The sequence below is a fragment of the Cottoperca gobio genome, chromosome 22 (assembly GCF_900634415.1).
Source record: "Cottoperca gobio chromosome 22, fCotGob3.1, whole genome shotgun sequence".
NCBI lineage: Eukaryota > Metazoa > Chordata > Actinopteri > Perciformes > Bovichtidae > Cottoperca > Cottoperca gobio.
The window spans coordinates 7,998,915-8,024,259 of NC_041376.1; the positions used below are offsets into that span (position 1 = coordinate 7,998,915).

A 25,345-nucleotide genomic window follows, 5' to 3' on the forward strand; every position below is an offset into this window, starting at 1 on the left:
TTAATGTAAATTCTGCTTCTATTCAGTTGTTAACTGTGAGGTTGAATGCTAATAAACTCAAAATAAAATACTTCTAAAAATAAGTAGATTTAAAAGTGTTAGGATATGTTCTACGCGTCTGGCTAATGGCACCAGGGTATTGCTCTAAATGAGACCCAAGAACTTACTGTCATGTGAGTACTATTCATACAAATCTTCTTCCTCGGCGGTAAATGCTCTTGGATCAACAGCAGCTCAATGGCACCACCTACTGTCCTCAAGTGGTACTGCAGGCTACATGAAACAATAGGAAACGCACTAACATTGAAGAATAGAAGTCAATACGTCTTTTTAATGTCTTATATAATTGCAACATTAACTTGAGCTATCCGTTATGTTCTCTTAATGATCCATTTTGTAAATAAACACTCGTCACAGTTAACGGTCACGTGATTCAAGCGTAACTGCCGTGCGTCAAGGCGTAGCCTAAAACAGGTGGAATCAAATCCGGAAGTGAGATGCTCGTCCCAAAGATGGTGTCTTCTTCAGCGTAATGCCAGATAACACAACAACACTATGAGTGATAAACACATGATGCCACAGCGACAATATGAAATGTCTGGTATTTGAATGTCTGACTACTGCTAATAATTAATACATTGCCTCTAAAGGCGAACAGGATGGATATCAGCAGAGCCGACGGAGGCTCCTACACGGTGAGACACTTGACATACGGTAGTTTACTTTTTACGGGTCTGTTAATACTTTAGTTTATCCTTTGTTCCCGTAACATGTGTTAAAACAATTGTATAGATGTGTTATGGATCTGTATTCAGTGTCTTTTCCGGTCTAAAACTTCATATTGTGGCAAAACTTTAAAGATACAATATAGTAACGTCACTAAGTTAGATGCCGATGGGATGGAAATACACAAGTGAAATAATCGTTTTACTAACTATACAGCTACAATTCAGTGTTACATAACTTAATTTAATACATGTTTCTGTCTTTCTTCTTTAGGATAATCTCATTGGGACTTTACTTGCTATTTTTGGAAATGTGCTTGTCAGCATCTCCTTAAGTATTCAGGTACAGACTTCTGTCCACCACAACAACGTGCTTATTTTTGTGTCTGCTATACCATTCAAGAACCCTGATAAAAGGGTATCAGTTTCAAATGAAAGTAACTACGTCTAGCTGATGAGTGATGCAAATCTACTAGCCACTACTACAGCTACTAATGTACCCTAGTCTCCTATATGGCATAGTTTTTCTGTGTATATTCTCTGTCAGTGCTCTGTGTCAACATAAGAATAACCCTGTAAATAGGCTGTTCTACAGTATTATTAACCTTCAGTAGAAACGTATATGGATGGAATAATATGTAGTTGTCACTGTCATTGATTTTGTCCCTAGTGCCCATCAGGTTTGTACTGCAAAAGCATTTTGCCTTGTGTGTTTTGTTTAAGCCTCCTCTAAATGTTTGCTTTGTCTAAGGTTAGTATACGTACGTCAGTACACCTTGTGTTTACCTGAGTCACTGTCTGTTTCCCGCCCGCCTTTGCCTCGCAGAAATACAGCCATGTGACGTTGGCAGGAACCAAGGACCTGCGTGCCTTTTACCGCACCAAAACTTGGTGGTGCGGTTTAGTACTGACATCTCTTGGGGAGGCAGCCAACTTTGTGTCTTATGCCTTCGCCCCCCTTGTTCTCGTAGCACCTCTTATCGCTGTGTCCATCCTTAGTGAGTATTTGTTCAATAATATTTAAGTAGTAGGCGTTCCGTTGATTGTGAAAATAAACTCCAGAGAAATGGATTTTGGCACTCTTGAATTTATACATAAAATAAATTAAAAGGAACATTTTTATTAACCTCGTCCTTTTCTTTCTGTTTTCAGCTAGCTCAATTCTGGGCCTTATTTTTCTGCGCGAAAAGTCGAAGCCAAATGACTTTGCAAGTAAGTTCAGGATATGAGTGTATCTAGACTCTTACATGCAAATAACATAGAATTTGAGCCATTGTATTGAAATGTTTAAAACGGCCTCATGCTAAACTTGACCTACTACATACTTCCTGCTCAGCTGCTACAGTATAATAACTAATTGTCTGTGTACAGGCCATATTTAATTGAAAATGTAATTCTGTAAGACGGTATGAAAGGGAAATTGTAGAAACATAATCTATGTTAACTTTCATTGTATTGTCTTCTAGTCTTTCTACTATTTCATGTTATACTAAATGTCCCAGCGTCTCCTACTTCACTGGAACTGAATGCACATCATTCTTTATTCTGTATGTTATTTCAGAGCGCTATGGGCTGTCCTTCCTGGGCTGTCTCCTCACCATAGGAGGAACATACCTCTTTGTAGCATTTGGACCAAACTCTCATGAAAAACTCAAAGCAGAGAACATTGTGAAGCACCTTGTAGGATGGCCTGTTCTCTTGTATCTGGTAAGATTTTTTTAATTTATTGAAAACGTTCAGAAGCGCAAGGCTCAATACGCCTCCGCTTAAATATCGACAAATATAAAACAATTGGTTCAGGTGTAGCACCCAAATGTGAATTTCCTTCCACGGTTACAGTAGAAATATTCTGTTACACCTGTGGTCCTACAAAATGGAATTTCTACACACCTATCTCACCCATAATTTATGTACTGCAAATATAACACCTTTTAGGAGAAACACAACAGCCCTGCAGTACCGGTTTAGTGAGTTTAGTCATTTGCTATATTTGCTGAGACTGTCAAAGGTTTCAAATGAACTCAATGGTCATCTTTGAGGCTGTAGTTTGTAGTGTTGATGATAAAACATGCTGCGTTGTTCAGTCAGTGTTGATGAAGCTGATTTGTGACCGCTGTTTCCTCTAAGCCAGTTTATCTCTCCAGTGTTTGGCACATGAGTCTCTTCACCTCGCATAATTACAGGTCGTTATTGACACACCAGGAATTCAGGCAATGAAAAAAGGCACTCACACAATTGAGTCATATTAGGTGGAATACCAATTACCAGTATGTGTCATCTTTAATTGATCTCTGAGAATCTCCATCATCATTATTTAATGGTCCAAGTCTCTACAACAATAAATAAATCCAGGATGCCAAACACTGGACAGCTGCGTTAGTGAAGAGGAACACAGGTCCCAGCCTTCTCGACCTGCGTTGTTATTCAGCACAAATGTTGGTCTCTGGCTGTAATCTGGCAACGACTTCAGCGCTTCCTGTGTTGTTTATTTGATATTAATTTGCTGTTTATTGTTTTCTATCACCCTCATTGACAGCTTCTGCAGATCATCACGTTCTGCCTGCTTTTATACTTCTACAAACAGCGTGGTGCTAACTACCTCGTTATTATTCTGATGCTGGTCGCTCTATTGGGTGAGTGTCCGGCGTGAAAGCCAGTCAATTTCATTCCGTCCATAAAGTCGAGCTATTTACCATATTTTATTAGAATACATTGCTCCATTTTTGTAACGTTCAAAATGCACCTAAGCTGTTGTGAAACAAGTTTTAGTCTCTTGTTTGTTCTGCATTTAAATGTTTTCCTTTTTAATTTGATGCACAGGCTCGGTCACAGTCATCACAGTGAAGGCGGTGTCCGGCATGTTGGTTCTCAGCATCGAGGGCACCATGCAGCTCGACTACCCGATCTTCAGCGTCATGTTTGTGTGCATGGTGGCTTCAGTGGTCTTCCAGGCCAGGTGAGTGACAGGAACATCAAAGATGAAGTATTTAATGATTATACTACACTTTACTAACTGCGGTTAGCATACTGCAGTTGGCTATATTGACTATCTGTTATTGCCTTTTTTAGATTTCTCTCCCAAGCTTGTAAGCTGTATGACTCCTCTCTGATTGCCAGTGTCAACTACATCCTCTCCACCGTTTTGGCTGTGGTAGCTGGTGAGTTATGCGATTCTTTGCTGTCGATTTTTCTGTTTTGACAGGTCGTTTTCAAACTGCCCTGTATTGACCGGTGTTTGCACATCACTGCCTGACACAATAGAAAAAGAGTCGTCCCTGCTACACACTTTTAGAGTCATCAAATACTTCTTCTTTTCTGCTTTTCAGGCGCTGTGTTTTACTTGGAGTTTAATAATGAAGACGTCCTTCACATCTGCATGTTTTTGTTGGGGTGAGTGATCGTCTCCATCATAGGGCCTTTCTGACAAAAACATTTTGTAACGTCACAGTAGGAAAAGCACAGGTTTAAATAATCAAATCAATGATGGCTGCATTTTATTTAGCTACCTCTGTTTCAGGGTCCTGGTATTGTGTTTATCTGGAATGGAACAGAACCATCTTTAATGTTATTAGTAACACCTGTCCTTTTCCTACTAAGTCAAAAATGTCTGCTGTGAAAAAGGCCTCTGACATTATTTGTAATGCTGTAGCCAAACACTAATAAACCTAGAAAATACATATTTAATGGGAATATTATGTGACATATTGTACAAATAATTTGTGATTTGTACAGATCTGCATTCTGTTTCCTTGGAGTCTTTCTCATCACCAAAACCAGGAAAAGGACAAAGTCATTTGAGCCATATGTCACTATGGATGTGGTTAATGGTTTGTATAAACTTCACATAAATACAAAAAAGTGTATCTATTTATACTTAACATTTCTTATGAAAAACCAACAAAAAGTTGTGGCTGCAAAAGGCAAGCGTCACTCTGTACCCTCAATAATCTTTAAAGTTATAAAAACTAAATATAGGGTCCATTACAAATACACCATTTAACTCACAGTTCCTTACTTGAGCCTTATCCTACCTGTCCTTTCCATCATCAGGTGTCCCAACTATTCACGACAAAGGCATGGTTGTTCAGCCGGACTCCAATGGCTCTTTCTCCTATGGAGCTCTGGTCAACAACGATGGAGTGGCTCCTGCTGCTCTACCACTCAATCTGGAACAACCACCAGTCGGCTCCAGGTCCACTGACGCGTCTCGTGGCCGGTCTGACCTAAAGAAAGATTAAAACTCTCCTCCATAAACAACATTCAAGGATCTTGAAAGTCTGGTGTTCTGTTTTTAACACGTGTACACAAGACCAACCTCCAGCCCACTGTGTTTCACTCTGCTATACACTCCTCTCCACGTGCTTTGCTTTCTGAAATCTCTAAACCAAAACGTGACCATGAGAAGCGTTCCTTTTTTCTTTTCTTTTTTGAGAAGATGTCAGCTGTATTCATTCCAAAGATGAACAGAAGAAACCTGAAGCTGCTGGATGTTGTAGTGGATTGACAGCAGAGATGATGTTGTGCCTTGGAGCTTACTGCCTTCACTCAGACGTAAAGACTCACTTCCATGAACGTTAAGCAATTGTTCGCTCATTAATGGGACCATAAAGGGATCTGTTCTTCCATTGAGGATTGTGAAATTACTCCTCAAAGTTATATAATATAGCTACAGACTTGCCAATGAACATTTTGACTTTAAATATCTGCCTCTAATTCTCTCATATAAGCGGTTTTCACTCCGCAATTTTGTTTCTTGTTCTTGGAATTTCATTGTATTACTACTTTTCTTGATGTGACCAAACAATTAGTTCAAATGTTGTAATTTATTGTAATGTATTTATTAAGTTAGATTTTAGTGTGCCTTAAAAATTAGTTGTGCATTGGATACATTACTGTGTGGCGGTACATGACCCAGGTAGGGAGTCAGTGAGTGAAGCATCACTAGCAGTTCAGTTATAAGAAATGCAACAGATCTGACTGTTTATTTGAAGAAATAATCTGAACTCTTTGAAAAGAAGACTGAAATAGAAGGAAAGTGAATCAAACTTGTGTCTTTAAATAACTGATAAACTGTCAAACTATTTACATGTGCACTGAAAGTTTAAACAGGTAATCTACTGGAGAAAGAATATGTCTAAATTTGGTTGCCCCTTTAACCTGATGCCTTGTCTGGTGACAAACGCATCAAGAAATTAAACTGAAAGTATGTCGTTAATGTTGCAAACTGACCAAGTTGTTGTGGTACAATGTTTTTCAAATGTCACCTTCAAAATGTTACAATCTTAAAGATAATCCATCAATATGTGAATAAGCATTTTACAATTACATTTGATTAAATACTCCAGAATGAATGAATGAATGAATGGGATTGGATACACTCCACCTCTACATATGTGGCAATGCATCTCTACAGTATTAATAAAGCGGAGAGCCTTTCCACAGTATTCAGTGCATAGTTATTTAATATCGCCGGTTGTTTGTGTGTATAACCTCATTACATCACTGTGTAAACCAACTGAAGTCTTGTTATTAAAACTGCCATCTGCAAAAGTCTTAACTTTTTCCTTTTAAAAATGATGTGCAATCTTGTGTCACACATTGTACATCTCTGCTGAGCCAAATGATGCTACAGCTGTTAACTCCATCACCACCTGTCAGCAATAAATAAATGGATGAGCAATAATTTCTTAAAAGTAAATCCTACTAGTAGGTCCTGTAACAAAAAGAGAGATGATGCTGAATAACATGGGGAAACTTACTCCTTTGATTAAACCTGAAGTTACAAGTCTCGGTGTTATCATAGACTCAGATCTAAGCTTTAGATCCCACATAAACAAGGTGACAAAAACATAATTCTTCCACCTTAGAAATATAGCTAAAATCAGACAATTTATATTAAAATAAAGGATAAAGGATGCTGAAAAACTAATCCATGCTTTCATCTCAAGCCGACTCGATTACTGTAATGCACTCTTTACCGGCCTCCCAAAAAAACAACGGAGAGACTTCAGCTCATCCAAAACGCTGCAGCGAGACTGCTGACTAGAACCGAGAGGAGAGACCACATCAGTCCAGTGTTAGCCGCTCTACACTGGCTTCCAGTAACTTTTAGAATTGACTTTAAGGTCCTCCTTCTTGTATACAAAGCCCTAAACGGAACCGCACCAAGTTACACTGCCAACTCTGTAATCAACTATGTGCCCCCAAGAACATTACGATCATCCACTACTGGTTTATTAAATGTTCCCAGAAACATCCAAAAGAAAATTAGGGATGCAGCCTTTAGCAATTATGCACCAAAGCTATGGAACACTTTACCTGCAGACATTAGGGAGGCAAGCTCTCTCAATATCTTCAACAGTAAGCTAAAAACATATCTCTTTACTTTAGCCTTTTAATAGTGATATTTCATATCTCTTTACTTTAGCTTTTTAATAGTGATATTTTATATCTCTTTACTTTAGCTTTTTAATAGTGATATTTTATATCTCTTTACTTTAGCCTTTTAATGGTGAATTTTTTAATGCTGCTACTCTATGCCACTTTAAACTAATTTAAATGATTTCATTCTGTACTGTTATTTTTAGCTATGCCTGGTTTAACATTAAATGTGTTCGATAAATTTCAGAGCGTGTATTTTTGAAAAACCTGAGCTCAAATAGACTGTGTTACCACGGGAACAAGAGGAAGTTTCTCTGATAAATGTGTTTGAAAAAATATTATTAGTGAAAAACTGGCTTTAACCGATAGATTTAAGACGACCAAGAATGTGTAGCAAAGGGAGTAAACCAGTTGAAAGTCCACAGGGCCCATTGTTGATCTCATGCTTTCAACATATGGCTCTGATAGTTTAAAACATTTACAAGAATGGTGATGAATGTGGTTTCAGGAGGTCGTTAAGTACGGCACAGATAGGGAAACTAGGCATGATTTCCAATGTTATTTTATACTATTTTATTTACTGTACTAATGCTCTGTCTAATCTTGCACTATGTTTTTGCTGTGAAGCACTTTGAGCTGCAATTCTTGTATGAAAGGTGCTATACAAATAAAGCTTATTATTAGTATTACTAGTATTTAATGTAACCTAGTTCTGGTGTATTTGGTTGGTCACAATTGTTTTCTCAGTGTTAATCAACACACACGGATGTCACTCACCAGATAGGGTCTATCTTTACTGTTTTAAGTGTTTATGTTTCTTCTTGTAAACAATACATGTCCTAACACATGGCAGTTTCAGAGGACAGTCACAAACAGTCAATATATTGGATCATTCTCCCAGAAGGAAAACATCCAGCTCTTTGAGAGATAGATAGATACAAAGTGCACACCACTAAAATCTAAGACGTCTATGAAAGCTATAATTATTTACTTTGTGGCTATAAAACAACACATTCATTTATTTAGCAATGTTTGTGGAGTCATTATAATCCTATAATCCAGTATGCAAACCTACCTGGCTTCTTTTTGTCACCCTGTTAAGAATGAATTATAGCAAAAACAACTTTTAAATCGTTGCACAACATTGAATTACCTTATTGTGTCTACGTGCAACAGGTGGATCAAAGACTTGAACTGTAATCTAGAAACATGAGATGTGGGTAGATATGTGTGTACCTCATTATCTCCACGCGGTGAGTGAGACAGTTGATTGACCCCACAGACAGGCTGATCTGTCTCTCCAAGATGTCCTTGTCAAATTAAAGCGCAGTTTCACAGCAGAGCTCTCTGTGCCACTTTGCTTTGCTCGGTCGCCACCAATCTTGAAGCGGAGCATCCTCCCCTTGCTGCGGCTTCATTGGTCGCTGCGAGCCTCCGCCGGCATTTCATTGGTCTCACCTGCGGGTCCTGACGCTGGAGTAGGCTGTACAGATACAGTCCAATAATCCAGTAATAAACACCGACGCGTCTGACAGCAGTCTCCAAAACATCACAGCAGCTTCAATCTGTTTGACAAAGTCACCTGAAAATATTGCTTTTGCTCCACTTGCAATGGTTCGTTTCGGCCGCTTTCACTGACAGAGGTGAGATGAGTAATACAGACACAAAGGTTCGCATTTAAACCGGTTAGAAAGGAAAATTAAAACAGTTACTTCATCCGTTAGCATGCAACCTCGACTCTGTGCTAACTTTCGTATGATGTTCCTCTTTAGTGTAGCCTAAAACAGCATTTTAGCATTGGAAACAAAGTGTGTTCGCGAGAGAATCTGTTACTTTTATGCTAAGCGCGCGTGCAGTATTTTTTAACGAGCCCTTGATGTGTTATCCAGGGGTTTCCTTGGAGTGCACGCGATGTAGATGTTGATGTCACGGTCCTCTACGGCCATTTATACTGTGGACATGTGATGTTATTGATGTCATTGCCTTCGCGTGCTCTATTGCCACGTTATTCTACAGAGATTGAATGACAATAGGATACATGTTTTGATGTATAATCAATATTCATGCCCTATTTCTCCTCATTTATTTGCGATTGGATCGATTTTCAGATGGTATTGTGATTGAAATATGAATGATAACCTTCATTTGTTTAAATGTCCCACTAGATGGCGCTCTATCCCCAGTACAATGTCGGATGTTTCACACAAGGGTCAGCCTTGGCTTCATCATAACCCTTTTCTTTTTTTTATAATCAGTGTTTTCAGGTTTCCCCACGTGTTGCATCTTTTTTTGGTTTGTAAAATGATGATGCTTTATTTATTGGATGATAAAAATTTAACCACATCAAATAATCTTCTAAGCAAATTCCACCAGAAAATGCCCAGATATAATAGATCCATAACAGACCGAATATAATCAGTAATACTCACCTACAAGTAGATTAAACATGAAACCTCCGCCTCTGTCTTCTATTCATTTCTTTTTTGTTTGTCTTATCTTTTCTCCTGTTATCTTTGTCTCTTTTCACCATGCACTTTAACTGTCACACCTTCCTTCATCTTCCTTCTTTTCCCTCTCTGTTTCTCTCTTTGATCTATCCCACAGTCTGTAACCCTGTAATCTTCACGACCAGTGTCTCACTACTACCTCGTTCTCTTCCCGTTTTTCCACAAACATCCAGCCAGTGTATATTCCCCTTATCTCCCAACTTCCAATCTCTTAACCTCCCCTCTCCCCAGTTCCCAGCCTCTGTGGTCCCCACCTGCCTGTCAGCTGCCTCCCTAAAAGGCTTCAACATGCTGCGAGAGAGCTCCAAGGCGTGGAGCAACGGCTCAGAGGCCTACAGCAGCGATCCTGAGGAGGACGAGGAGGAAGAAGAGGACATGGTATTTGGGGAGACTGATCAGGACGGCATGGCGGAGGAGATGATGGACCTGAGCGACCTCCCCACGGCGCTCTTTGCATGCAGTGTCCACGATGCCGTGTTCGAAGAGGACGTACACAGGGTGAGACGCAAACTCACTTTCTGGGTCAAAAGTTTTGTGTTTGTGTGTGTGTGTGGGTGGGTGTGTGAGTGTGTCTGTGTGTGTATATGTGTGTGTGTGTGTGTGTGTGTGTGTGTCTGTCTGTGTGTGTGGGAGCATCAGTCTGTGTGTACATTTGAGTCATCCTGCTGAATGTGTCAGCACGTCCAAGATCCAGAAACCCAACAACACATGTATTATGTCATCCACAGCTCACAGCTTTCGCTCCTGTCATGGTGTCCAGCTGCGCTGCTGATTACACACACACACACACACACACACACACACACACACACACACACACACACACACACACAAACACCTAATGCTGTTATTTATTTGCCAGTAAGAATGAATGCAGGGCAGCAGATTACAATATGAATCGTCAGCCCTAATCAGCCTTAATCATGTGCCTGTGCATATCATTCGATCATCACCTCAGTGGGTTCTTAATGCCAATTTATACTTATAGATTTGTCAACAGGCCTCATACAAAAGCAAGCCCACATACATACATGTTACATTTGTAGCTATGCACACACATGGTGTATACGTTCTGTTAAGGCCTGATGCTTTATTCGACTCCTCAGAGCGGGAATACTATATGCTGGAGGTGGATACAAAGCAAATACTTTTAATTTTCTGCCCCTCTAATCCAATTACGTTGTCTCACAATCCCTCCATCCATCCAGCTGGCATGCCTCGCTCTCTTTAAGTCTCCCAGTCTTTCATTCTCTTTCAATTCTATCCATCCATCTCTCTCTGCTGCCCCCAAAAGCTTCTTCTTTACGACATTTTTTCTCCTCTTTCTGATCACTTGTTAACATTGTTTCCCTTCCTAAATTCTTTTAATATTCCCCCTCTGTCTCTCCTGAGCATTCTTTATTTATCCTTTCTATGTATATGAATACAAAGCAGAGAGGCTAAATCTGGCGCATACACAAAATCCCTTTAAATGAATCACTCCTCGCTTTGTGCGTTCGCTGTTTGTACACCCATTGCTCCTAGTGATGGAGTCTGCCCCCTCCCCTCCCTTTCATTTTGCCTGCTCATTTCATTACGATTCACACTCCGGCTTTTAAGTGAAAATGCCACCCACGCGCCATTCAGTCAGAGCGTGTCAATAGATTGTTCTCCATATGATTCGGTGAAATGAGCAACACTAAAAATAGAACTTCTGACATTTATTTAAACTTTCAAAATGAGGACGGGAAAGAATGAGGTATGAACTAGAAAACAGGTTGCTTGTGATATTTTTAAAGCACAAACGAGGACTTTATGACGTTGTTTTTGGCTTGGAGCAGTGCTATTTGATTCTGCACACACACACACACACACACACACACACACACACACACACACACACACACAAAAACTTGTTCTAAATCTGCTCAATTTCAGCATTTTCCTAACTGCTAAGAACTTGACATCTCTAAGCCCAGTGTTTACATCCTCAGTGAAGAACAGGTACATGGCAACCTAGAATTGTTGTGTCTTTGGGCTCTTGGCTCCCTCCCAAACCGACATTACTTTCTGTTTCTGTTCTCAAAGGCCTGCATGTAGGAGGATGGGCTGTTTCTGTAATCACACTGTGCTCTTTTAGAGAGGGAGACATGTGCCCCCCATATTTATAAGCAAGCTGTAAAAGCCTTTTCCTTTTTTTCTGCATTAGACAGTAAAACCTAGTGGCACACTTTCTCTTTTACCTGCAGGATTTTGTTCCCCTGACCAGCTTTTATGTTGAATGGACGTCACGTTGCTTATCGTTTCTTTAGGAAGTTCAACTCAGGTCTGGTCAGGATCAGCCGACATCTCCATTGAAATTATTCAGCTTATTATTCATTGACTAATTAAAATAAATTATTATTATTATTATTAAAACAGGGCTTTGCCACCACAGTTAATGATTTGAATGATCTCTCGTGGAGCTTAAACCATCAGTCTCTCGATGTAGATATAAAATAGGTATTATTTTTAATTTGCCGTGTCATTATTACACATTAAAGCAACATTTATGTTAAGCATGTGGCACACTTTTTGTTTTATGCTAAATCACTCTGAGCGTCATATAGACTATTTATTAAAGCATATTAGAGGATTTTAGATTAATGAATGTGTGTTTCCTCTCTCTTTGTCCTTGTTATGACATTGTTTGGAAAAACTATAATATATCCTTAAATAAATCAATAAATAATAAAATAAAAATATATCCTTCAATTTAATTCCCGACCAATTAAGTGTTTTATTTTATGAATTATGAGAATGTTGTCATTCACTAAACCAAACCAAAATTAAATTGCAATGAATCTGTGCTGAGTCATTTCAGATTAGTCTTGGAAAATGCTGAGTCGCCTTTACTGTACCTCCGATTAGCTTCCTTAGACTGGTTCTCCTTGTGGCCTGAGGGAGGATGAAGTACATTCGGCGTATGAATACGATCAACAGCATTGAACCGAGCGAACACAGCTGCAGCCAGTGTGGATCCTTATTCTGAAACGATTCATTATTACATTACATTACAGTTCATTTAGCTGACGCTTTTGTCCAAAGCGACGTACAAAAAGTTTGATCTATAACCCTCACAGAACACAAGTGTGTACAAGGAGTGAGGGCGTTAGAGACAGAGGTGTGCGTGGGCAAAGTAACGAGGCAAAGTAGTTTCTGTGCTTGTCAAGACAAAGGTCAGAGAAGCCATTAGAAGTCGTCTCTCATAGTGCCCAGTGTATACCAGGCCTAATCAGCACAGAGCAAAGCTTTCATCGCTGCCACTGCTGCTGTCAGACTGAGCTCTCCTCAATCCATAACCAGTGCAATCAAGCAAGCACCAGCTTCAAGCTTATTACAACACCCAGAAAGATGTTTCCATCTCACAGGCAATAGACAAGCAAACTCAATGTTTTAAGGCGCTGCCCTGTATTGTTTGTATTAAAGCTTTAAGCTAAACTAAATCAATATTTGTATAATAACAACGGGTCAGATGATTAACGTAAAGGGGTCTCACAGTCTCAAACCCTCTCAGCTCTGTGAAGCATTTCAGTGTGTCAGTTCTTTGTTTTGGGTTTACAACCCGCGACTTCACTGTTTTGGTTCTCTTCTCAACACTTCTCATCAACCTCATTTCCAGCCGCAGCAGCTGTTTTAAGATAGAGAAGCTCATATACTGTAAAGCCACTGCACACTACCTGCTAACACGCTCGTTGCTAGCTGGTGAACACAGTGGAGCGTTTAGCAGCTAAGTAATATGAATATTATGAGTGCTGATGTAGTCTTCTTGATGTTTAAATGAATAACTGTTAGCTCACACGTTCATCGCGCTAATTGTACCATATGAACCTAAGTAAAGTGACGATGTTTGATTCTTACCCAATAAAATGGAGTTGAATGAAATCAAGTTGACATACTAACGGCATTGAAACTGACAATTTGAAAATTCATCAATAGGGCTGGGTGTTGTTTGAAAATTGTCAGTACTGGTGCCAATACCAAAAATAAGTATTTGTTTGATACCTGATTGGATGCATCTCTTTTTGCATGACCCTTTTTCTATTTAACACGAGCAGATGCACACGTCTAAATTTGGCAAGATATTAATTTAAATGAACAGATCAAAGAGGTTTTTTTTTTAAAGAGCTTTAATCTGAGCGAACATTTCATGCCAGCTTTCCGTATATTCTGCCGCCAGCAGTTGGTTTCATAAGCAGTTTAACTGACATTGTTACATACACCAATTTATCAGATCTGTGACCATGCAAATATTGACGGGCGTTCTTTAATTTTCTTCTCTTGTTAAAGCATTAGCTTTAGGTACTCTTTTCATTATAGCTGTTGTGATTATTGATTTGTAATGTGTTCTCTGTGATAGATTTACTGCTAACCAAGTTAGCCATTATATTAAGTCTGTGGATAAAGTGTTGCTAATACAACAATGAGTAACTCTTTTTGCTCTTGTGGACTGTGTATTTTAGATTGATAGATTCATTACTGTGTTGTACGTCCTATGTTGATCTTTCTATCTGGTGAATAGATCTTTAGTATATCTTCTGTTTATTATGTCTCATCTTTTTGATTTGTAATCACTTAAATAGAGTTTCTAATACTAGTCCTATTAAACAGCAGCACCTTCCCAATGACTGCAGATAATCCACAGTAAACTCTCTAGGGACTCGTTCTTTGGTGGTTTAATAGTTCCAATTAACACAGACCACAGTGTTTTGCATGGATTGTATGAAAGCTTAAAGATCCACAAAAGACATTATATTCAGGTCCACTGTATTGGACCGTAGCAGTAAACTCCGAGATGTACAGTATATATAAGCACATTAAACCGAAACGGTTGCAGGAGCCATTAGAGAACTTGTCCAGCGTATCTACTGCAGAAGCTCTACAAATATTTTCCAAACTGTTCCTGTTAGCAATGCATTAGCAGTGTAACTGATAGAGTGCTGTAAGTATGTGAAAAGTTGAAATGCCACTTTGGTTGACACAGCTGTCCCACTTCAGTCTAATGTGTTTGATAGTGTGAGTCATATATATCGGACGATAAAGTAAGACAACCCCAGAGCAGAGTGGAGCAATGAAACACATCGGGGACTAAAGATAGCATGATAGAGGATGTGAAAATTGAGGGTGTGTGTGCGTGTGTGCACAATGTATGTACATGCAGCGTGCATGCATGCGCGTGGCATTGATGTGTTTGCATGTGTCAGACTACAGTCTATTTTTGGTGTCAGTCCCGGGGGGTGAACGTGAGGCAGCGGGTGTTTGGCAGGCTGAAGGTCAGACATGATGCAGTGCAGAGTGAGTGAGTGCCGCTGGCCCCAGCTCCTGCTGCGGCCTGGATATTATTCTGGTACACTGACCGGGGATGTCTCACCGACCCGGCTATTTTGCCTTTACTCATCAAGCAAGACAACAATGGAAAGCGGAGTTTGGTTGAATTAAGCTGTGGTGGCACTCAGACTTACAAAGCATTTTGCACATTTGACAAGATGACAGTCTTTCTTTTGCAATGACAGTTTTCCACTTTTCTCTCTACTCCTTGCATTTCAATGAGTATCTCAAGTTGAATTCAGCTACTAGATTTTCCAGTGAAATCTGAGCCGAAGCTTATACTGTGTCATGATTGTGTGACAACATATCTGTTTTATCTTTACTACACGTATTATCTGTAATGGTCATTTCTGTGTTTACATAACATTGTTGACAATTTAGTGGATAAACACATCCAATAATAAAAGGTATTTGTGCCTGTATGGAAGTACTGTTAGTTAAACAGGAAGGGGATAAGGTAGGTAAATGTTAAATGCCCTGCACACCAAAGGTGAACCCACACAGGTGATTTTAATTATTTTTGGCTGATTAGGTCTCTTCTCAGGACCGTATGGGTTTGTAGATTGCACTTCTTTGACACTTTCCTCACTCTCCTGTTTTATCGGTTAAGACGAACAAATTACACCTTTTAATAAATGAGCTCCAAACCTAACCGGCAAAGTCCTGGCTAGTACGAGTCAGACCTGCTTTTCACTTCCTTTCAATTTGGTATGCAAAACAGCCTGACAGCCACCTTGATTGACAACACCTGAGTACAACATCGTTAATGTTATTAGTAACACCTGTGCTTTTTCCTGCTATGACAAGTAAAATTACTAGCAGCAGAGTGGGGAAAACATTTTCACATCAGCGTCTGACTTCTGAGTCGATATCTGTCACTGAGTAAAAACAAAAAGGAACTACAGACATGTTAACAAGCTGCTGGCAGAATGGCTGCAAAAGCACCACCGCTGACAGTTACATAAAGAAAATCCAGTGGTAGAGTTTTTGTATCTGTTCTATCACATACAGATGATGTCAAATGGAAAAGAAAGAGGGAGGTGATAATTTCTCATAGTTCAGAGACAATTGGTTGATCCAATATTTCTGACAATGAATCATTTTCATCAAGTGCAAAGCATTTGCTGCTTTTCTCCCTTTTATATCATTGAATATCTTTGTGAATCGAGCACGTAACTCGAAGTCTCTGGGGACTTGTGATAGGCCTTTTTAGCAATTTTTATATATATATATATATATGTATAATATAAATGACATTTTACAAATTTCACTTCCATCCCCTCTTTGTCATATAGGTGTCATTCCTCTATAATTCAAAAGGAATTCACATCTTTCACACAAGAACTTTTTTTCTCTCAAGCTTTTTCAGGGTTTTTTGTATTTCCACTCAAGAGACATCCAGTAATGATAACGCACGCACTGGATATTAAAAATATCTCTTGGACACATTAATGGGATTTAATTACCTCGTAGTTTTGAAAAATCACTTCACACAGCTCATCACATCCAGTAACATAAGTATTATGTCACATTGTACTTTCTCAAGCATATCTACATTAACAATCCTTATATCCGCATCATGATAAAATAGTCTTATATTATAATACTCACATTACCACTCCCACACCTTCAGCGTTAGAGATTCAGGGAAGTAGATTTTCTTCTCTTTGATGTGCGATTAGATTGGTTTTGTGTACGGTTGCTTTGATAAAAGAGACAGCTCATCTTGCCCACAGACTCATCTTACCCCACCCTCTCTTACTACACAGGGGCTGGTTATGAAACTATAAGATTTAGCATGCTCTGTAAGCTGCTGTGTTATTTGTTCTTTGTCATGCTCCTGTGAGTCTATTTAAATCAACATTATTTTCTGGTTCAATCAGTCTAAAAAAAGATAGTTCTGTGGGCGCTTTCGAGAATAGCAGTTCAAAATAAAACAGAACATGATCTTTTTTTTGACTCCCATTAATTGAGGCGTAACTACAATCATACATGCCTTGAAATGAAGAAATGTGCTGCAGATGATTGCTTTTAGGTTTGAGTGTGTAAAATGAAAGAGCATAAATAAACCCACAGGCAACAGGAAGTTTAGTAAATCAGACCGTAAGATTTATGATAACCAGTCGATCTTTAGATCATATTCTATTTTCAAGATATGTTTTTAATATGAAAGGTTTTCTTCTTTACAGAGCATTGGACTGTGTTGTACATCTAAAAGTAGTTCCTTGTGAAAAGAGACTTTGTACTACTGTAGCTCCAATTTGAATTGAATCCTGCCCTTAATTTCTTTTCTTTTACCTTTATGTTTACGAGCAGAACTTTGCGGTTGACGTTTTAATGTTGTTTGGCTTCTGAGTCTGCATAGAGCGATCCCTGTGAGGCTGCTTCTTGTACTTATTTATGAGGAGAGAGAGAGAGAGAGAGAGAGAGAGAGAGAGAGAGAGAGAGAGAGAGAGAGAGAGAGAGAGAGAGAGAGAGAGAGAGCTGGGGAGACTGGCATCCAAATCAATTTCTGACGCTTGTCATTTATAGAAAAGGACTATTGACAGACTGTTGTTGACGTGTTCTTTTTCGCTGCACTTGTTTTTCACTGTTGTTACTTTGCTGGGAAAAGGAAATACAATCATCTATTTGACTCTGCCTGATTCAATTTGGTGTACTTTGGTTCTTGTTTGTTCCTGTTTTTATTTAGATAATTTCTCCCCTGTCATTTACATTGGTGTCTGTGTGCATCTCACTTTCTCTGCCTATCACTGTCTCAATCATGTTGCTTATTTACGGCCTATACCCAAGTTAATGGTGTCTGGGGGCCTATGTGGCAGCCAGGCCCTGTGATTTGTACAGTGGGAGCGTCTGTTGCTCTCTGGTGGCAGGTGAAACATGGAAGCTATAACGTAATAATTTACGCAAAAGTTTGCTTATGAACTGTCCTTTAAAGTTTGCACCCTCCCGCTACTTGTTATCACCACAGTTGCCATGACGATACCATGACTTTAAATCAGTGGAAGAATAAAGTGGGCCCAGGACCGCTCCCTATCCTCTGGTGAAGAGTATGATTTCTTTCTCCATCTTTTTTTTTTTTTTGCCTGCCTGCCTCAGAAAATGGCACCCGTTTCTCGGAGCACTGTGCTGTCTCCAAAGCTTTGGGACCACCTCGGGTCCTTCCCCGCCTCTTTTTTCCCCCTTCTTGTTGTGTCTGGTATTCTAGCAGCGGCAATGCCTGCATGCAGGTCGGAGAGTCCGTCTAACCAATCCAAAGATTTGACCTGATTTCAAAGCAAAGCAATCAGTGGAACCATCGGCACGTGTCGCTCTGTGCTTCCTCGTCCATCCCCCTCCTCTCCCTCTGTCTCTGTCCCGCTCACACAGCTATACGGCAGCTCATCTCTCCAGCTCCTAAGCTGCTGGACTGGGTTAAAACACTGAACAGCTGCTGGTGGCCAACCAGATGTGGGCTGTGAACCAGAGACAAACTATGCTGTGTTTGAACGGACAGTGTTTATGATGTCGTTTGTAAAAGCACATAAGCAAGTACATAAAGCAGCTTTATTCTATTCATTTACTAATTTACATGTTGATGTTATTGAAAGAAATTCTCACAACATACCCTTAAAAAGCGTTATATTCAAAAACTGTTCTACAAATAACTATGAAATGACGATGATACCTACTCTATATTGTTAGATCTTTTTGACAATGACTCTAGGTTTAATTATTTCATTTAAGGTGAAAATTCTTTTAATGAATATCCTGATTTCAGCTGATCTGGAAGAAGCCTGAAAACCAGTTCCCAACCACATAATACAAAAATATTTACTCAGAGAAACATATCTCACAAGCGACAAAATACCTCCTTAATAATAGTGAAAATAATGCATCTTTGATAATGAGAAATTGTATATGAAGGGGGTTTCAGTAAAAAATAAACCAATAAACAAAACAAAGCTAGCAGGCGTTATCATTAGGGAAGCGTAAACTAAAATCTGCCCTGATGCAGGTTCACTCCAGCTAGGTTTCAAAAATCATCCTAAATCAGAAAAGTTAAGACAGCAAAGAAGTCTCAAAAGGGCCTAAAGACCAGCGTTTCTGGCTGATACTATCTGCTGAATTGAGGTGTGTATTAGGTCGAGGAAGGATCAGAATGAACTCTGTCGTCGGCTGACGGTGAATCCTACAGACAATTTATTTATAACGAGTGGATACCCTATTCGTAACCTATGTTACGCTTATCCCTGACGACGGAGTAACTTATTAAACGTGTTTCTACAGTAGAAGCGTTTTGGGAGCTTATTGGGGTTTGAATATAGTATATAGGGTCCCTGTGAGGAGCTCATCCTCACTTCTTCACCGCACGTCTTGATGAATACATCAACCCATCATCAGAGAGCATGGAGGATGCTGAGAGGCTGCGACAAGAGTACATTCTGTTCTCCAGCATCAGCATGACGTGAACCAGATGGCACTTTTCCAGCTCCGTTGGCCAGACGCTCTGATACGTTTTATATAAGTAAGTGATACGCTATCAATAGGTTTGATATATATATATAATAATTCGTTATGTATTCGTTATGTATACGTTATGTATACGTTATGTATACGTTATGTATACGTCAGCTACAACACCGCTGTGGAAAAGTTTGCCATATTTGGACTCTGACAAATTTTGAGCTACTTTTCATATACGTATATGTTTCTGCCATACAGAGCTGTGTGATAGGGCCTTAAAGAAAGGGCGTCACCACACCCTGATTGGACAAGAGGGGAAATGCACCATGCTGCTCTCAACTCTTAATTAGGAGCCGGTCTCTACACCCTGTGCCACAGGTGATCTCAATTACACTCAGGGGAAATGTGACGTTCAGCTAAAGCTAATTGGGAAATGACAACAAGTACCAAAAAATGAGGCACTGCTACAGTGGAGTCGGGTTGGGACTACAGATGGGGTTGCTCTGCTCTGATATGATACACTAGACAGGGCTGCAGCTATTTTCATTGCTTATTAAACTGTCAAAAGTTTTTTTATGGTTAATCAAATATTGATTTAGTCTATAAAATGCGAGAAATCTGTAAAAAAAAAAAAATGTCCATCACTATTTTCTGAGTTGACTTCATCAAATAGATTGTTTTGCCCGACCAACAGATTGAATTTTCTTTTTTTTTAATGCGACAAACATTTAAGAAGCTGGAAGCAGAAAATGTTTGGCAAAAAAAACACTTAACTTTTTCAGTAATTGATACTGTCCTTATTAAACTGATTGGAGATCAGCCAGATCTGACCGCTGCGTATAGTTTCTTAATGACTGTCAACAACAAACCTATACAAGCTTTCTAGAATAATATAATTTGCATAAATATCTGCATAAAAGGAATGTGGGTGTATGAACGCCTCTACTATAATACAATGCTGCCCCTTTTATCAACATACATTGAGTATTGTTATTGATTGTTGCATCCCTTTACTAAACTAATACATTTATATTGTATGAGATTCTTATGAAACAACTTTGAAATACTCGTATCAGCATTTCTATGGAGCCCATACAGAGCACCTCCACCTTCCAGAGTAGAAACATGCCTCAGTTCACATGGCAACCTGACAACTAATTACCTTCAAAATCTCAGTATGTTAAACACTCAGCTTCATTCGGACTGTGAGGGTGTAGTTTGATCAGATTTGACTGACAGTGGACTGGCAACTGTCAACAGATTTTGATTCAAACGTTGCTAAATCTTGATTGTTGCTCAGAAGTATATGACTTCACCTTTTTCCACCTGATCCCCACCCACTTGAAACCAGTGAAAAAAGCACAGACAACCGACTTCTACAACTGAAATAACTAAAACTGTTCTAATTTATGCAAATACCTTGTGATCACAGTCTGCACATGTTTAATATAAATATATATATATATATATATATATATATATATATATATATATATATATATATATATATATATCCTACTTGTACAGTTGCATGCACAAATGTCCCTCGAAAGCAGGCTAATTCTTCTGTTAATTAGGAGAAAATGGTTACAGTCAGAGTTTGCCTCTGGGAGTTGTCTATCACTATTAATTAAAGCTTGGTTACCAGAAGTCCTGACAAACTTATCTGTCAACATTGTTCTCATTGAAGTAATACAAGCTGCAGCAGCCATATTCCCTCCATCACATTTCAGCTCATCTGCAGAATTCACACCACCATACAAAACTAATATCGTGCTTTGAAGGAGTGTTGATCGATGCTACTTATGTTCGTCATTTACATACATTCTGTCCTTTGCACCTGACAGAACCTCTCTCTCTCTTTCTATTTTCCCTCACCCTCTCGTCACGTTTGTTCCCTCTGTGTCATCCTGCTTCCCTGTGCTTCTCTGTTCTCCCCTTGCTCTTTCTCACCTACACTCTGTAGATCTGTCTGTCAGCCCTGTAGACACTCTTTTATCCTCCCATCCCTCTGTCTCCCCCTGGCTCCCTGCGCCTGTACTTGGCTGCTTGCTTTATAAATAGCTTGGCCTAGATTACAGCAGCTGCATTGGCGCTGGCACCAGGGGTTGGTTTGGCTGAGCCAAAGAGAGGTAGTCTGGTGTAACAAGAGGTTGGGAATGAGGCGATTGTGTGTGTGTGAGTGTGTGTGTGTGTGTGTGTGTGTGTGTTTTTACACTGTCATTCTTCCATTCTTCTGCTGTTACATCACACACACGCACACACACACACCACACACACACACACACACACACACACACACAAGCTCAAATCACTCATGTCAAATTTCTATTTTGGGTGAATTCTTGTAGTGGATAAGTGTGTGTGCATGTTTTTGGTTTGAATTGACAGATGATGTAGCACAGATTATATTTTTCATGCAATGTTTTATTTGTCATTGTGTTTATGTTTATATGTTGCATTGTTTGGTTTGTGCATTAACATGTGAGCATGCGTACATCAACCCACTGTGATGATCCACTGCCCTGATTTCTTCCCTCCTGCTCCTCTGCAGAGCTACACTTCAGAATACAAATTCAGCTCGTCAGTGAGTCTGAGACACAGCGTCTCACCCTCGGCTGCCTCCCTGCCTCCTCCTCTTCTCATCATTTATAAAGTGCATCATGCACGTTAGAGACTCTGCAATGCCTAGAGTTCTACTATTAAATGTGCGCCTTATCGTATGCCGCATGTACAGTATATTCATTTCTTTTTATATGCATATGAAGAAACCACAGGTTGAATGAAAAAGAAGAAGAAAAGCGAAGATTTCCATTTCCTTTATCTAACCATCTCCTTTGCATTTGTGTGTGTGCATGATGCAACCAACTTGAGTTAGACAAGAAGAAGAATTGTTGTCATTAAAGTAAAACACCTACTGATACTGTTCTTGACAATTCTTACAAGGTGGCAGCTTTTGAAAGGTTTTAATCATCTCAATCTCTCATTTGAAATGGATAAAGCAATGTGTTGTATTTTCTGAAATGCAGAGGTACGAACTTTGCAGGCAGCCTCTCGTAGTTCGATTATTCTTGTGATTGTAAATTCACTAAAGACAAGCATCGTACTAATCTGTTTACACAATAGACTTTCTTATTTTCTTTCCACTGAGCATCTCCACAATCTTTCCACATATCCCATGGCAACTGCAGTCCCCCTGGTTACAAGTACTCCTGTTTGGGAATCACTGCTACACAGTGCAGCAGTAACACTTGAGTTGAATAGGCTTGATTATATCTACATTAAACTAGTCCAGACTACATTTGAAGTTAAGTACAAGCAGGATGGCTTTGATTAAAGAAGCATCTGCTCAGCTGAAGTTTCCGTCAGCAGGACAGTGAATCTCTACCATCTTCTGTTGACTCAAGGCTTTGTAAATAGGGGCAAGTGAAAAGAGAATTTTCCAACAAGCCATAAATAAATGATCACAGCGCTTGGCGAGCGGAGGCTACATTAAATTCCAGAAAACACAGCAGATTTAAAAGAAAAGGTGACACAGGCACGCTGCTTTATCACTTCTGAGCTTGTTATTAATGTGCTTTGAGGGTGATTTTGAAATATTATATAAACCTGTCAAATAGCATCTTTTCTGCTGCCTTCGCTTTTACTACTGTTGCTTGAAAGAATAAAACAGATTCTCTCCCAGCAGATGAAGCAGCTGGGAGCTACAGTGTCTGATAGGTGTCGCTTTTTGGCATTTAGAGGCCGATTGTTCCAGACTGGGTGACTGACTGACGCTGACTGGTGGAGGAATGTCACAGTCATCCTCACATCTCTCACTCATGTTCTCCGTCTGCACAGCGTGGACAATGCCTGACACACACGGACATAAATAGCCCTCACCGCCTAGAGCCTTAATATTAATGGCTTATAGGGGACTTAGCTGTTTCGGCCGGCCGGGCAATTATTATGAAACCGAGGGAGGCAAAGAGATGGTCTGAGTGATGGAAAAAAAGACATGGTTTATTATGCAATGGCATAATGTCTGTGGGATTTGTTTTAATGATTGGTCTTCAGCTGAAGTGGAAACTTGCACTGTATCATCATAATTAAGAGGAAAAGGAGCTGTGGCAGCAGTGGTACAGTCAGCTCCATCAGCTGCTTTAAAGTGAGTGATAAAGAGCCACGGTACAGTTAATCTCCAATCAACAAGTCAGCACTTAAAGTACAGTACAGCTCGCTAAGAACTTCTTTTAAAGTTTTTAAATCTGAGTCTTTCCAGGATCTACAATGAATCTGCCTTAAAGACCATAATGCCCAAAATAGATGTCTTTCTGTTAACAGCATGTAGGAGAACAGCTTTGGCACTGGACACAGCAGCGTGACCGCCATACACCCATGTTGTTTGTTAGTTATTCTTAGGCTCATGAAGCCACATACCATGTCGACTGAAGGCAGCTGACAGGCATGGTTACGCAATTACGCCTTTACAGGGGGGAAAGTGCAGTACAGTAGATGCCTTCACTAAGCGTTGTACTTTTGACGCACAGTGCTGTGGATGTCTGTCAGCGAGCCAGTAATTTGAGCCCATGATTTATACAAAACAATATTTTATGGTATGCAATAAAACAACTTTTCCAATACAGCTCTTGTATCACAAGGATATCGTCAGTAAATCTTGCACGCTGCTTGTAATGTTGCTGGTACACGAGTGATGGACACAATAACACGATTATTGATTAAGATAATCCACTTTAATGCAGTGGTTCCCAACCTTTTTTGCTTGTGACCCCTAACACAGAGCAATGGCTACTTGTGACCCCCCCCCCCCCCAAACAAAAAGCAAAGATTAGAGAAAAGCTTGGAGAGATAAACATAACTGATACGACTAGTCGGTTAACAGATCAACAGAAAACAAATCGTTTATTTTATTTATTAAAGCAACATAATATAAGATTCTGTAATATTGCGATTTAGCGCCCCCTACAGTTTCAGACTTGTTATTTTAGCAACAAGTAAAGCTTTCTGTCCATCACTCCGTAAATCCCGAAGCAGAGCGGACAGGAGCACATCAGAAGGAAAACCAGAAAATATTTTCTCCCTAAATATGATCCAGTTTTACCAAAACCATCTTAGTGCCGTAAAGCCGTAAGCTCTTCTCTCGGGAGACTGTACGACCCGCTCACTGAATGACATGAACAGGCGTTCGGAGCCCAGAGTGACTGACAGAAGCACCATTCTCCCTATTACAAGTCAGGGTAGCATCAAAACGATTTGTGAAGCGGTTATTTTATGATAAAATAGTTACATAATGTCGCTTTAAGTGCAGCTACCAAACATTTTCAGGTTCTCAAACTTGAAGATTTGCTTCCTTCTCTGTTTTATCTTTCTTGTTTTGGACTGTTGGTTTTCTGATTTTTAATTGTAGAAAAAAAGGGGGAACTAATTGAAAGATTAATCAATAACAAGATGATTTGTTTAGTTGCAGCCCTACATATATATATATATATATATATATATATATATATATATATATATATATATATATATATATATATATATATATATGACCTTGTAACTTTCTGTATTGGTTTTAACATGATGGTGATTTTTGAAACTGTAACACATGTTTTATTAGTTTGCAATATTGTAAGGTGTTTAGATTTTGTCCCCTAGCACTGCAAACTATGCTCCACATATTGCCTCATCGCTTCTGTTAGACATCCTTAAAAATAGCCGTTATTGTAGGGCATTTACATAAGACTTGATATAGCCTAGATGTTCCTGGTATTATGTCCACCCCCTGTGGTGATATGTTCGTTGTACTGCATGTATATAAGAGCATTATTCAAAGGCATGAAAGGTAAATAACAAGCTCTCTGTCTGAATGCAGTCAGGGTGACTGATGCTGATTTAACTTGATGTAGCCTACAGTTTGCCAGATGAACTGAATTTTTCAAA

At 39.4% G+C, this 25,345-nt stretch overlaps 2 protein-coding genes across 2 annotated transcripts in view; both read left to right on the plus strand.

The window, feature by feature from the left end:
* The first annotated feature begins 465 nt into the window (after positions 1-465).
* Positions 466-6,278, plus strand: nipal3 (NIPA like domain containing 3). The gene is made up of 11 exons (XM_029461431.1): positions 466-695; positions 1,000-1,068; positions 1,552-1,723; positions 1,878-1,937; positions 2,287-2,432; positions 3,262-3,358; positions 3,546-3,681; positions 3,795-3,883; positions 4,052-4,115; positions 4,458-4,552; positions 4,776-6,278. Exons 1-11 carry the CDS (start codon positions 660-662, stop codon positions 4,961-4,963), a joined length of 1,152 nt encoding a protein of 383 aa, XP_029317291.1. The 5' UTR covers positions 466-659; the 3' UTR covers positions 4,964-6,278.
* Positions 6,279-8,592: 2,314 nt separating this feature from the next.
* The window catches only part of rcan3 (regulator of calcineurin 3), a 40,537-nt gene continuing 23,784 nt past the window's right edge, over positions 8,593-25,345 (plus strand). The window contains exons 1-2 of the mRNA XM_029461196.1: positions 8,593-8,749; positions 9,845-10,111. Of these exons, the coding sequence (XP_029317056.1) occupies positions 9,902-10,111 (210 nt within the window). The 5' untranslated portion in view covers positions 8,593-8,749; positions 9,845-9,901. The remainder of the gene's footprint in view (positions 8,750-9,844; positions 10,112-25,345) is intronic.

What these genes read in the sequence shown, in the direction of transcription:
- nipal3 (XM_029461431.1), top strand. Translation starts at nt 660, where the DNA reads ATGGATATCAGCAGAGCCGACGGAGGCTCCTACACG. An exon ending in TATCGCTGTGTCCATCCTTA is followed by an intron (nt 1,724 to 1,877) that starts GTGAGTATTTGT and finishes TTCTGTTTTCAG; the next exon opens with CTAGCTCAATTCTGGGCCTT. An exon ending in GAAGCCAAATGACTTTGCAA is followed by an intron (nt 1,938 to 2,286) that starts GTAAGTTCAGGA and finishes ATGTTATTTCAG; the next exon opens with AGCGCTATGGGCTGTCCTTC.